Source organism: Trichechus manatus, unplaced genomic scaffold (genome assembly GCF_000243295.1).
Source record: "Trichechus manatus latirostris isolate Lorelei unplaced genomic scaffold, TriManLat1.0 scaffold00025, whole genome shotgun sequence".
NCBI lineage: Eukaryota > Metazoa > Chordata > Mammalia > Sirenia > Trichechidae > Trichechus > Trichechus manatus.
Genome location: NW_004443961.1, coordinates 12,578,764 through 12,593,583, shown reverse-complemented (window position 1 = coordinate 12,593,583; position 14,820 = coordinate 12,578,764). Strand labels below are relative to the sequence as shown.

At 37.1% G+C, this 14,820-nt stretch overlaps 1 protein-coding gene across 4 annotated transcripts in view; it reads left to right on the top strand.

The window, feature by feature from the left end:
- Nucleotides 1-14,820, top strand: part of MPDZ (multiple PDZ domain crumbs cell polarity complex component) — a 163,953-nt gene that overhangs the window by 143,146 nt on the left and 5,987 nt on the right. For 2 of the 4 annotated variants that reach the window (XM_004373496.2, XM_023728610.1), the window contains 8 exons: nt 1,206-1,351; nt 2,046-2,129; nt 2,307-2,500; nt 4,802-4,949; nt 8,661-8,747; nt 12,236-12,326; nt 13,442-13,485; nt 14,298-14,420. In XM_004373496.2, coding sequence (XP_004373553.1) covers nt 1,206-1,351; nt 2,046-2,129; nt 2,307-2,500; nt 4,802-4,949; nt 8,661-8,747; nt 12,236-12,326; nt 13,442-13,485; nt 14,298-14,420 — 917 coding nt within the window. The remainder of the gene's footprint in view (nt 1-1,205; nt 1,352-2,045; nt 2,130-2,306; nt 2,501-4,801; nt 4,950-8,660; nt 8,748-12,235; nt 12,327-13,441; nt 13,486-14,297; nt 14,421-14,820) is intronic. The other 2 variants (XM_004373498.2, XM_004373497.2) reach the window with 1 other exon arrangement.

The window sequence follows — 14,820 nt, the reverse complement described above, 5'->3', positions numbered from 1 at the left end:
CTTCGGCCTCCAAACTATGAAATATTCAATTCTTTTGGCAGGTTTTTAGGGAAGCAGTAGTTTCAAACATTTGCAATATAGTTGGACAAAAAAAATCTTAAAGTAGTAACACTTGATCAAAGTGATTGTTTATTTAGAAAAACTAGATAATTCACTGAAGTGTTAAAAGATTTTATGGAGATTTTCTCAATTTTAGATTTTATGTTGATCCCCAAATAGTGTTGTGTATAAAAATAGGAAGTGCTAAATGAAAATGTAACATAAAAGAAATATCATACACCTGTTTTTACCATTTCAAGAATAAGACAATAGTTTCCGATTTCCTAAAAAGAGAACATTTTGGCTAAAAGCATAGGCTACTCTACCAATTTTCCCTAGCTGTCTGAAGCGTGCTATTTTGTGTATCATAAAACATACAAAATGAAGACTGTCGTAAAACAAGATGTGAAACTCTATTCTCTTTGTCCTATCATAATCTTTCTTATTCAAATCTGAGCATATATGCACCAGGATTTAATACTTGGGTTTATAAAGCATCAAGTAAGACCCAAGGAAAGAATCTGCAAGTTGGTCTCATTTGATGTTTTATAAACGCAGCTATTCCATACAGATGTCTATATGCTCAGATTTGAGTAGCTAAAAATAGATGCGCTAGGATAAGAAGAAACAAAATGGAAAACATAAATCAAAATCTAAAACATAAAAAGCCCTGAAAGGCCCCATGAGCAGAATTACTAATGAGGGCTGGGTTCCACGGTCTTCCCTGAACGTGGTTCTAGGTCTCTGGCACACACCTCAGTTCCCAGTTTTACAGATCATAATTTCCTATGAAGACGTGCTTGGCACCAGTGAAATGTAGACTATGAAAGTGAAACTAGAGATTCAGTTCAACTCTGTGTTCTAGCTCCTTTATACATATTTTTTCTAGCAATTAAAAAATTATAGACTAGCACAGAAAATAATTTAAACAAGAAATTTTGTGCCTACCACCCTAAATTAACAATGATGCCTTAATCATAGGTATCTGACTTTTTAAATATAAAATAATTAGAAGATTAAAGGTAAATTTGAAGTGTCCTTTGTCTCTGATCTTGGGCCCGCTTTGTTGTTTCAAACCACAGAGGAAACCAGTGTGGTGAGTTTGATGTATCTCCCTTCTAATCAATTTTGATTTGTATTTCATTTTATTTTTAAACTTATTTTAGGTACAAGCAGGTCATCAACACCAGCAATCTTTGCCTCTGATCCTGCAACCTGCCCTATCATCCCTGGCTGTGAAACAACTATTGAGATTTCCAAAGGGCGAACAGGGCTGGGCCTGAGCATCGTTGGTGGGTCAGACACACTGCTGGTGAGTGCGATTCAGAGATGCTCCAGATACAGAGACAGCCCATCAGCCTAGCAGCTCTCACCTGGGAGGTTTTTATCAATTTTATTAAGTGATGTATAAAGGCTTAGAAAAACGTATCACTCATTGTCACTTTAATTTAGTAGCATAGATATTTAATTAGGTATTGGAATTTTTACTTTGAGTAAACCAATACTGAATCAATAAAATGTATTACAGTTGTGACCGTAACCTTTAGGTTTCAAAATATTTCTTTCGGGTCACTAGTCCTTGCTGTATTTTAATTTTCTTTTTTACTGACTGGTTATGGTTGGATTAGACCAAAGAGGAGTCTGAAAAATTGGATAATTTGTAGACAAAATTTCCTAAGGGCTAAAAATGCTTTTAAAATATAATAATTTCATTTGTAGATGGGAAAGGTGATATATATATATAAAATATATATAATATATATTTTATTTACATATTAGATAGTTTTTTATTTAATTGTTCCTACCATTAGAAAAAAAGTATGTGTTTTTGAGCCTTTTAGCAAAAAATGTGTTCTTAAATTTTTACTTGATTTTTGATATGTGACTCACATATAGATATGGTCAGTATATAACTCTAAAAGTACAGTGTGTTTTGACTCCATATCTGCTCACCATTCTTAAGGACGATGGGATAAAGCATTGATATGTTTTCCTTTGGCCCTTAGGGTGCAATTATTATCCATGAAGTTTATGAAGAAGGAGCAGCATGTAAAGATGGAAGACTCTGGGCTGGAGATCAGATTTTAGAGGTACAGAATGCTATGTATTTGACCTTTACAATTAACAAAGAAAAGTCTACTCTCTGGAAGGTTTTGTTTTGCTTTTTTTCTCCCTCCCTCCGTTCCTCCCTCCCTTCCTTCCTTCTTTCTTTGATTTGCACTTGACTTCACTCGCCTGCTTCCTCACAGCATCCCATTTTTGTACAGGTGAATGGAATTGACTTGAGAAAGGCCACACATGATGAAGCAATAAGTGTCCTGAGACAGACTCCACAAAGGGTGCGCCTGACTCTCTACAGAGATGAATCTCCTTACAAAGAGGAGGACGTGTATGACACCCTCACCATTGAGCTGCAGAAGAAGCCAGGAAAAGGCCTGGGATTAAGTATTGTTGGTAAAAGGTATGACTGAGGAGACAAACCCATTGTGGAAACCATAAGATTTTGACTTTTTGGAAATGATTGAGCTTATCTTCTTTTAAAGAGTGATAGCAATAGTTGAGTCTTTATCAACTGCTAGTGTTTTGTTGTTAACTATACTCAGCCCAGAAACCATGGCGGCATAATGGTTAAAAGCTACGGCTGCTAACCAAAAGATCGGCAGTTCAAATCCACCAGGTGCTCCTTGGAAACCCTATGGGGCAGTTCTCCTCTGTCCTAGAGGGTTGCTATGCGTCAGAATCAACTTGACAGCAATGTTTGCTTTTTTTTTTAATAGCCCACTTGTTAATAGAGTATCAAAAGGCATTGTTTTTGAACTTCTTATGTCAGTATTTTGGGAGATTCTGAAGGTACTCAACAATTCCCAACAAAAAGTCACTTGGTAATTTTTGAATACCTGCCATATACCAGGAAATACAGTATGTTCTGGGGAACAAGGTTAAATAAGACATGATCCCTGACTTCAAAAAACTCAGAGTCTGATGAGTTTCTTTGAACAAAGCAGTGTAGTAAGTTGAATGACAGAGATGCATTGTAGGAGAGCTATGGGCCCTATTTAAGGGAAGTGAATTAGGGAAAACTTCCTGGAAAGCCTTGGAAGCCAAGAACATGCCATCAGAAGGGAACTGAAAGCATAAAGTGAGGGGCTAAGCATGGTGGCAGATTGATTAGTGTACACATACTCAGTACCTAATTTATTTAAATATTCACATGTAAAAAATATTAATGAGTATATAATCCAATGAGTCTCCTAAATATTTCTTTTTCTTTGTACTATGAGACCATCTGAATCTGATCTTCAGAATATACCAGATAGTTAAGCAAATGAAGTCAGCATTCATTCTTTGACCACCTCTCACTGAAAAGCTTCTCTATAGCCTGCAACAGCCCTGAGTTCAAACCACCATCCTTCAGCCTCAGAGACCCACAATTTCAAAACAGTTTATTTCTTCCAGTGAGCAGATTCTTTGTTCAAAAATCTGGGAAATTGTGACCTTTCTGTCAGAATGCCCTTCTTCGGGATCACCATGCTTCAGATTGCCCAGGTCAGCACCCTGCTCACCTTGTTCGACAGCGAGGCTTCGAAATGCGAATCAAAGGACATTTTACACCAGTGTGTTTTTCATAGACAATGACGGGCTTTTTTTTTTTTTAACACAAGAAAGAATGTAGGAATATTATTTAAATCTCAGTGAGAATATGTCTTAAAATGGAACGCTTCTTTTGGAATATAATATCAGAAGTCCGGTTCTTCTGCAATACGAGGCAGCTGAAATTTATTTTGGATACCAGTGTACTTCAACATATGAAGTTACCAGGTTACTGTAAAACATTTCATTAATGAATCCTAAATTATTTGCCTTGGGAAGAGCATACAAATACTATCTAATCCAACACTCTTATTCTAAAGATGGGAAGCAGAAAATCAGATGGTGAAATGGCGTGTTTGCGGTCCATGACCTTGGCAAGAACAAGTGATACAATTCAGGCTTTGCTATACATTTTTACCTTCAGTTTTCTTTGTATTTTAACAAGGAGCTTTGGGTTTTCTTAACAGTTTTATGAGAGAAAGTAGGATTGGAAGAAGAATAGTGTTGTTCATTTTGTGTAAGTCTATATTGTGTTAAAGCTAGATTCATAATGATTTAAATAATATAGGACAGAGTAGAACTGCCCCATAGGGTTTCCTAGGCTGTAATCTTTATGGGAGCAGATCACCAGATCTTTTCTCCCACAGACAGACTAGACCAACCAACCTTTCAGTTATTAGCTGAGCACGTAACCATTGAGCCAACAGAGCTCCTTCAGTTGATAATACACATCAGTTATTTGTTTTCAATAATGTTAATAATGTTGATAATAATAACAAAGTATTTATATGACCCAGGTACCCATTAAGGCTTCTTAATAGTGTGGAAAGAACAATAGACTGGCTCTATTTCCCATTTTTGCCATTTACTGGATATGTAACCCATAAAATGAGAATAATAGTATCCACTTTTACTCATAGTATAAAATTATTGGAGATTGAGTACGCTCATGAAACATCATTTTAATCTATGGGCTGTTATAAAACATTTTATTATTTATCCCAAAAAAATACTTCTAATGGTACTGTCTCAGTGTTGCTGAAAACAATAAAACTTTTAAAGTCATAAAAATAGAACTAAAATTTTTTATTAAAAATGTTAGCTTTTCCTTAAATAAGCATTGCTTTGCAGTTGAGACTAATAATGTTAAAATTCAAAATTGTATTTGCAGAAATGATACTGGAGTATTTGTGTCAGATATTGTCAAAGGAGGAATTGCAGATGCTGATGGAAGGCTGATGCAGGGAGACCAGATATTGATGGTCAATGGAGAAGACGTCCGTAATGCCACCCAGGAAGCAGTTGCTGCTTTGCTAAAGGTAAAAATCAAGTGCCAAAAATAATTTTGTGTAATAATATGTAAGGAGAATGAGAATTTAGCAGTGGGCTGCCATGGTCAAAATAGGTACTGACTTCTTTTTATTTAAAATCTCATCTCAAAAGTAAGATATTTTTCAGTGAAAAATTTCTGAATAGTAAATCTATGATTAGCTATTTATTATATTGTTATACATTTATTGGAGCCCTGGTGGCACCGTGGTTAAGAGCTCAGGCTGCTAACCAAAAGGCTGGCAGTTCGAATCTACCAGCCGCTCCTTGGAAACCCTATGGGGTGGTTCTGCTCCGTCCTGTAAGGTCACTATGAGTCACAATTGACTCAAAGGCAATGGGTTCAGTTTTTTGGTTTTTTGTACACAAATTTATTTAGTGGTAGTAAGAATTATGAACTGAGTACCTGTAATATTAATAAAATTTTTGTCTTTAAGTGAGTATTACGTGGATCTTATTCTTGAAAGTAAAGCACATATCCAGACCACAAAGGAGTAAAAAAAATGCTAACCTCAGTCATCCATATTTCTTCTGGATTCATACTTATGACTTTTGGAGTAAGTGAATACTCTCACGTCCAGCACAGTTAGTCTTTGAAAAGTAACTTTGCAGAAATGCTGCATGTGGGAGATCATGGGAACCAAGAAGGGTGCCCAGGATGCTTCTGGGGTTAATGATTTTGGGCCTTTGCTGTCCCAACCCCTTCCTTGGCTCTTTTCTGAGCATATCAGATTGGATGTCTTCATATTTCTTCCAGAAATGAAGAATGTGGGAGAAGGATTTTACCCTTTATGACTCATAAAAGGAAATGAAAATGTAATTTAGACTATTTTGTTGTATCGGCTTCCTAAGAAGGAAATGTTTTGTCCAGATCTTATTCTGACTCGAAACTATTCAACTATTTAAATTTGACATTTAAAATCAGTGTTAGATGGGTCAGTCTTAAAACATGAAGGTAATTTAATACAGATTGACCTGGCAGCACCTTCACTGGGAAGTATTTCAGCCATTCATTATATGTCCCATCCCTGGGTATCATTCTGGGCTTAAATACATTTCACATGATGAAATCCATTTCCTTCCAAGAAAACTCTTCATGAAGGATAATTTTCTGATTAGAAAAGCAAAACCAGTCTCATTTTAAAAATAAATTTGTAAAGTACAGAATAGTTACTTAAAAAATATAGTTCTTGGGACTAGGCAGATTTCACATCAGGGAATAGTCCAGTTTTTAGAAGGGTTCTGTGTTCCTATTAATAAATGAGGTGATGCTTACCTCATTGTTTTCCTTACCTAATATATGTGTTTATGACCTGAAAAGTATCATTCGACATTGACTAGAAAACTGTCACCATCAGTTCCCATGTGGTCCACATGCCATGATCCTACATGTCAGTGTCCATCAGTAGTAGAGTTATCACATTAGGTGCGATGGACACCTCTTGAGTGACTGGTCTTCATGGAGGGAGTTTCAAGTGAGCCTCTTTTTAGTAACCTTTTCGGCTTTCATAGGATCTGGTATATGAATATGTGCATATGTTATTAATAAAGCAGACGCTTAAAACCAATAATTTATTATTAGGGTTCTCTAACTCCAGAACGTAAAGTATTAGAAATATTAAGGAGAAGTGGCTTCCTTTTAGAGATAAATTAAAAACAATTGTTATATTTGTAAGATAAATCTTAAGGAGAGAGAAACAGAAGAAACATCCATAGGAGAGCATAAAAACTTCTAAAACCAGTTAAACCAGCCATTTTAAAGAAACAGTTCGGCAGTATGCAATGAAAGAAATAAATATTTGTATAACTTAAATATGGGTTGTTGCTGCTGTTTGCTGTTCTAACATAGTAATAATTCATTTAAAAATCTTGCATAAATAATCTTCTGTACACAAAAAATTTTATAAATGTCAGGTTCATTGCAGGGTTAGTTATGATAATAGAAAAACTGGGAGCAACAAAATTGACAAAAACACTATAGTCTTTGGTATATACTAGTGGTCTAATGTGAATTTGTTTAAAATGTTCATGGTGACTATATAAACATTGAAAACAATCTGCAAAGTGTATAAGACAGATAATTGTATCTACAGTGTATATGTAGCTGTAAAATAAAAACTGACGGTATTTTAACAATAATTACAAGGTAATTGTTGGAAGTATAGAGTCCTGTTCTTTTTTCCTTTTATATTTTTCAAAATTTTCTTTAACGAGCATTGCTTTTATAATGGAAAGACTACTTTTGCAAAAAATTTTTGAATTTTCATAATAATAGAAACCTTTGAAGCCTGAAAGAGATACCGTATAGGTATATGAAAGTGTTAGAAGTTTACACTGTAGGTAGTTTATATGTGGAACTCATTAACCTCAGATGTCATGCAAGCTGGAAATATAAACAGATTCAAGAAGATTTTGATAAGTTCCTGGCCAAAAAATAAAACAATGAAACAACTTATGGATATTACAGGTCAAATTCTGGCCTTTTGCCGTTTGATTCATGATCAACATGTTTAAGAGTAACACATCCCTTGGTGCCCACATCAGAAGCAACATCGTATAAATGCCCACTTATTTACGTACAATACTGCTTTGTGCTAGGCACTGTGATAAGCATTGTGCATAAATTATGTGACTTATCACAACGACCTACAATGGTCTACATTTTTTAAATGAAGAATACAAGACTGATCAAGGTTAAACAGCTATTAAGGTCACACAGCTAGAGGCAAGGAACTTCCTAAAAGAGCTGTAACACTGGTCAAGGGCTGTAACACTGAAGACAGCAAGAGGCCCAGAAGGGGCCCAGCAGCAGAGTCCATGGTGACAGACGTCGAGGCCAAGAGGAGCCTGTCCTGAGGGGGCCGAGAGGAGGCCTGCATGGCTAAGAGGAGCTGAGAGAGCTGTCCTGCACTGAAGAAAGGAGATTTTGCCTACATGCTTCCTGATCCTAATCCTGAGTTGTACCGTGTTACTTCCTTAATAAACCACTTCACCTTAAAAAAAAAAAAATCACACAGCTAGTAAACCAGAGTCAGGATTTAAGCGAGCACATCTGACTCCAGAAGCCCAGGATTGCAAGCACCTCACTGAGCTACTTGCATATTAGACTATATAGCATTTCTTGTATTCCTGTGATTTTATTTGTAAAGGGCCGCAGGGAAATTTTCTGCAGTTCTTGTTTTATGTTTATTGCAATATGGCTTATTTAAGTATTGTATAATAGGTACAGTGTGGCAATAGAGAATTTACCCAGTTATCTGAGTACCTCTGCTATAGAGAGTAAAACGAATAGTTGTGCTGGTTGTTTTCTTGTTTTTGTTTTGTTTTTTAAGCCCTGAATTAACTCAGTTCATTTGGCCAGTCTAAATCTGTATGTTTCCGAAAATAATTCCTCAATTCTCCATTTCTCTTTGCCTTGGTAGAAACAGCCTCCATCTAAATCATGAGTTAATAAGACATACAATTGGTATTGTTTCTGCTTCTTTTTGTTAGTATTTTTCTTAATGTTTTGAAGATGGATAACTAATGTTTAAAAAAAAAAAAAGAAGCTGTTTTCTACAAAGGATTGGAGGTATCTTTGCCTATTGAAATTCCAGAAGGAAGATGCCTTTCAGAAACTCAGTCTTGAAGAGTACAATGTATTTCTAAAGTAGATTGGAGCATTTCATTTGAACCATTCTGTAAAAGAACCCCTCTCCCAGTGTTCTCTAGGCACGGTAACCTTGGAAGTCGGAAGAATCAAAACTGGTCCATTCCATTCAGAGAGGAGGCCGTCTCAAAGCAGCCAGGTGGGTCGCTGTGCAGTTCAGTGTGGTGGCGCCTACTCGTCAAAGAGCATTCATAGTGGGCCCTGAACGCGGGTCTCCCCAGGGTCGTGTACACAGCCTGGCCCTTGGCAGCGTCAGCTCCCTCTGTGCCCCTCTCTGGAGCAGATCTCAGCATTCCTGTCACATCTCCCGTAAGAAATCCAGCTCCATCGTGCACCAACAGAAAATGATATGTTAATGAAGGTTTTATGGATTGCCAGGGGATTGGGTTCAAGACACACTGTATTCCAACCCCTAAACGTCCTTATTCCATATGTCTTCACCCTTCTCCCTCATTAGCTTTCAGATTAACTCTTCTCTCCACTGAGCTTTCCTCCCTGTAGCAACTAAGTAAATCACCTTCATTGTCAGTGATTCGCGCTGCCCTCAGTTTGGATAACCTAACAACCCAGCACAGCATAAGCTCAGTGGCTGAACAGCCACTGCTATTTCTTAAGCCTGCCCTTTCGAGGGTCCCAGCAACAGCCCGGCTTCAGGGCTGAGTGAAGCTGTGAGGAAACATTTTTGCTTGAGTGTTTTTGAGTGTTAACCTTTAGAATAACAAGCTCCCAAACAAGCATGCTCCCAAAACACAGACTTTATGTAGGGAAGGCAAACGTTCCTGGACAAACTGACCAAAAGTCCACAGTCAATTGAATACGAAAATAACAAACCAGATATTTGACTTTATCGCCCACTTTCAGTCTGAGGAGGCGCACTGTTGTTTCTAGTTCAAATTTCTGTTGATTTTTACTATGTGTCCTAAAAGTTTTAGGAGTAGGTGTCTTAATGAACAACTCATACTGTTATTAAATAAGCATTAGTATATCTGTCTTAGTCATATTCTTCCATAATTTAATGACTAAATCTCTTTGGAGGTGATTTTAAAATTAGCTAATAGGTTTAGTCTAAATTAGGCTAATTTTTAGACTTGTCAAATTTGTATAATTTAGATAAGGATTTGTATAGTTAAGCCAATATGGAAATATTCCAGTTATTGAGAATCCTTACAGTTGAGCTATTTTATTTGTGCCTGGATAGAACCTCACTTCAGCATATCTAGGATCCCCATATTTAGTTTTTGAAAGTAACGTAAGTTGTAATAAGACTGGCATCTAGAATATAGAAGAAATGACAGTTGTGTTTGGGAGTGGAAATTATAATTAAAGACATGTCCCTGACCTATTCTGAGCAACTCTAAAATGTCCATTTTGGGGACTGGCTAATTAGTTTAGATTTTAGTAGTTGTTTTGTTTTTGTTGATAAGCTTTTATTTTGAAATAGTTGTAAACCACAAGAAGTTGCAGAAATAGCACAGAAAGTGCTGTGTACCCTCCCCCCAGCTTCCCCTAGTGGTAGTATCTTACATAACTAGTCTTGGAAGAAGTATAGCCAGAATGCTCCTTAGAAGCAAGGATGGCGAGACTGTCTTACATAGCTACAGTACAGTATCGAAATCAGGAAATTGACATTAGTACAGTGTTTTTTAATAGCTATTTCATAGCTGTCTCTGTTAGTCTGACCTTGTGGAGACAAGCTGTGGCATTAATAATTGAAACTGAGAAATTGACTTTTTCCATAAGGAGATGATTGTTGATGGGAAGTATTTAGTTTTGTATCACAAGGGCTATAATGGCTGTTATGAATAAATGATTCAATTACTTAGTCAATAAACACATAATCCATCTCAGCTAAGTGCCAGGTACTGTGGCAGGAGCTTGGAATATAGCAATAAATACAACACATTTGTTGTCTTGAAGAAACATAGTCTAAGTAGAGAAAATAGGCACTCCATGTGCATGTCACAATGCATAGGTATTCTGGTAGAGGCACGCCCAGGTTGCTTGGATTGCGCTAAGGTGATCTACATAGACTCAGTATCATGATTTAGATAAGCAGTCTCTGAACTGAATCAGTCTTAATGATCAGCTAAGAAGTAATTCTGGCAAGTGTGTTCAAGAGAGAGGAGCATATGCAAAGCCTCAGGAGCATGAGAAAGCATGGTCCACTCAGTGAATTACACATAGTTCAGAGTAACTGAAGTGCAGAGTTTGAGATAAGGAAGGGCAAGAGTTAACAGTGGACAGGTAAGTAAGGTGCAGATCTTGAATAGTTAGTAAGTCATTCAAAAGAACTTTATTCTTCTTTTCAGCCATGATTTTTTTCCCATTATCTCAGCAGTTAACCACTGTGCTGCTAACTGCACTGTTAAAGGTGCCAGGTGCACAGACCCCGTCTTTATCGCTAACTGTGTGGCAAGAATCAACATGAATCCAATTGCTATCTGGAAGTGGACCCAGGCTCCACCTTCCCACATCTCCATTGCTTGTCACCAGCCACTTTTGTGGTACTTCTTCCTTCACCCTAACCACCCAGAGTTAGGTCAGACTTTATCCCCAGCCACCCTGAGCCAAGTCAGAATGCCCTAGCCACCCAGACCAGGTCATCTGATAGCAGCCGTAGGCTCAAGAGTCTGCACAACTCCCTGCACTTCAGACCAGCCAGCCTCCCTCCGTCTAGCCCCCTGGGCCTAGGTCACAAGCTAGAAGAACTCTGACCTTCTTCACTGATGCCTGCGCAGCTGGGTCTTCACAAGATGGGTCTTAACAAGTTAGGACTCTGTCCTTACTACTTCTTGTGCAGCCCTTCTCTGAATTAGCCACCCTGAACTAAATCACAGTCTCATGGCCCCCCTTACCAAACCCCACTGCCATTAAGTCGATACCAACTTATAGCGAATACAACTGCCCCATAGGGTTTCCAAGGAGTGACTGGTGGATTCAAACTTCATCCTTTTGGTTAGCAGCCAAGCTCTTAACCACTGCATACCAGGGCTGCAACCACCTAATATATGAAAAGCCTACAAATAGAACTTTTTTTTTAGTATTTTATGGGAAACATTTATCAATCAATATTCAACTGAAAAAGATCTTGTATAGGTGAACTGTAATTGCTCACCACCGTGTATAAAAATACAGTGCTGTTCAAGAATCTTGGCAAGCCCTGCTCCTCAGTCTTATCTTCTGATGACAGAAGCCCGTTTTCATCAGCCTGTCTGTCCTTAATGACCCCTTATTCACCTCTTTAATTTCTGCCATTAGTTTCCTGTTGACTGACCCTAATTCTTCAGATTTTGCTTAAATCAAATGTACAGCATCAGTTTAAATTTAGAGAAGATTAGCTTGAATGAGATTATGAAAATCATTAAAATTTTAGGTACGTTGGAATCAATTTTATCCATCCTTTTGGCTTCAATTTATTTGTCACTAAGCAAATTATTCCTTCAAAAATTAAAAAAAAAAAAAAAAATCGGAAGAAAATACATTTAAATTGCCCTTCAAATGCTCAAATGCCATTGTTTAGAGATATTTGTCTCTAGATGCACTGAAAGAATTGAATTCTAAAATGAATGCTATTTAGGGGGTATGATTACCTCTAAACTTTCCAAAATAACTATTGTATATTTGTAGGTGAGTGAAGGCAGCCTGTCATCTTTCACTTTTCCACTCTCTGGATCCAGTACCTCTGAGTCAGTGGAAAGTACTTCCAAGAAGAATGCATGTAAGATTGGTTTGATATTTTAAGCATGATTTCCTGTTTTGAATTTTGACCATCCGCACTAATGTTTTCCTATTTTAATTTACCTCTGAGCTCTCTTTTCTTCCCCCAGATCATTATATATCTTAGCAAAGGTCCAAAAATGGTAGGTATGTTGTCAAAAATTCTAAACAGCATGACGTCGTACCCATGGCAGCTTGCCCCATTTGGTGTTTATCCTACAAGATATACTAAACATTAGACTCAGAATTTTTAATTTTTTCTTACTAAGCAGATTGGTGTTATTTGTTTAATGTAATGCCAGTACATCAGAAGATGCCATTAAGTGAAGCCTTCTTTTTTCCATGAAGTTTGCAAAAATTTTGATTGAGAAAATTAATATGATCCCCCTGTGTTTTAATTACATGAAATCATGATGCAGAGGGTTTTTTGGCTTGGAGCATTGGTTGAGAGTTGTTCAAATTAAAGAAACTAACCATATGGCAATCTCTGTTTTCAATGTGACTAATAGTCTAGAAATTTAGGCACTTAAGTCCATGAATTTTTTTTAGGCAACCATGAGTTTATTCCTCTCAGCTGTGCACGTGTGTGTGTCTTTCTGTCCAAAGCACATTCTGTCCTTGACTCATTCAAAATGGACTATACAGTTATATAATCAATGCTTAAAACAAGAAGGAAGAAATGGAACAGTATGTCCATTGTTCCTACCGAAGAAATAAAGAGTTCTTATGTAAGATAAATCTAATTGTGGAATAAGAATATTAAGCACCCATTTCATTTAAAAAAAAAGGAGCCCTGGTGGCTTAGTGGTTAAATAGAGCTTGGCTGCTAACTGAAACGTCGGCAGTTTGAATCCACCAGCTGCTCCACGAGAGAAACGTGTGGCAATCTGCTTTTGTAAAGATTCCAGAAACCCTATGGGGCAGTTGTACTCTGTACTAAAGGGTGGCTGTGAGTCAGAATCAACTCCACGGCAGTGGGTTTGGTTTTGGTTCATAGAAAGAAAGAAAAAGAATATTAAGGTATGCCATTTAGTACCACCCAGCTCCAGGAATCAACTCAGATGTTTATGAACATAAAGTTTTAATAACCATATTTTATATTTTTCACCTTTACAGTGGCATCTGAAATACAAGGATTGAGAACAGTTGAAATAAAAAAGGTAACTTGGGGGAGAGAAAACAATGTAAACTCTGTTGACTTCAGAGACATATGCATTTTCTGTAGCTGACTTTCTGTTTTAAAGTTCTTACCTGAAAAAATATGTCTTGTAGGCAGTGGAAATAGCACAACACAGCCTTTGCTGAATTTCCTGGCCATAGTACATTGTTTGAAAAAAATCATTGTTTGCTTATTCTGTAAGATCAAAAATGGTATCAACCTGGCCCCACCCTAAATAATGCCCTCTCATGCTGATAAGTAAGCATTTGTCTTCAGTAGATGTTTCCTAGTTCCCCTGAAAATTCTATGCACAAGCAGGAAAATAAAAGCAGCGAGCATTGATTGAGCCTTTGCTCTGTGCTGAACACTCTTGTAGAACCTTCCTGTCATCATCATTCCATTTAATATGCACTGCAGCCCCATGTGAGAGGCTTTGTTACCTCTGGTCTGTAAATGAAGGTCTAGTGAGTCCTTGAGCTCAGTGGACTTGTTCCAGGTCCCAGTGTTTTGAAGTGTGGGCTCCTGCCTTTGAACATAGGTCTCTCTGATTCCAAACCTTGTGCTCATTTCATCAGTTTACCTGCTTTTCATCAGTCTGACACATGATTTTCATTTAGTTTATCTTTATTTCTTTTACTTCCTAGACAGATTGTTATTTTCCTAAATCACACGAAGTAATGCATTTTCCTTGACCCCATTTCCCACCCTCACACCTAGAAGATCAGAGTTAATGATATAGTATTGTGCCAGAGAAACAAAATGTTGATTAAAAATATCACTTGGACCAAACTCTTAATGCCTTTTCTATGGTAGGGACCTACTGACTCTTTGGGAATCAGCATTGCTGGAGGAGTAGGCAGCGCTCTCGGTGACGTTCCTATATTTATTGCCATGATGCACCCAAATGGAGTAGCAGCTCAGACCCAGAAACTCAGAGTAAGTTTTACTGCTAGTAACAATAGCCCTAGCAAACGTAGTGAAAAATTTTCTAAACCCCTTGAATCTTGCCAACTGTTGCAAGATGAAAAATGCCTGCTTTTGCTTTTCAGTCAGGTAATCTAGCCACAGCATGGCTTGCTTTGGGTAAAGGATAAAGAAAATTAAAAGAAAGGAAAAAATGATGTTATTGTATGCAAATTTGAAAGTAAATGAAATGGGAAGGTTAACAGTTGTTTCTTAATTTTTTTTACTTGTTTTGAAACTGTGGAACAAGTTACACAGAAAAAACACAAAAGCAGTGTTTTCAGAGCACCAGAATAAATTGTTTTCTTTGCATGTTTCATTAGTTTGAATATCTGTTTAACTTTATTAAAATGAAAATTATCCCTTATGTTGC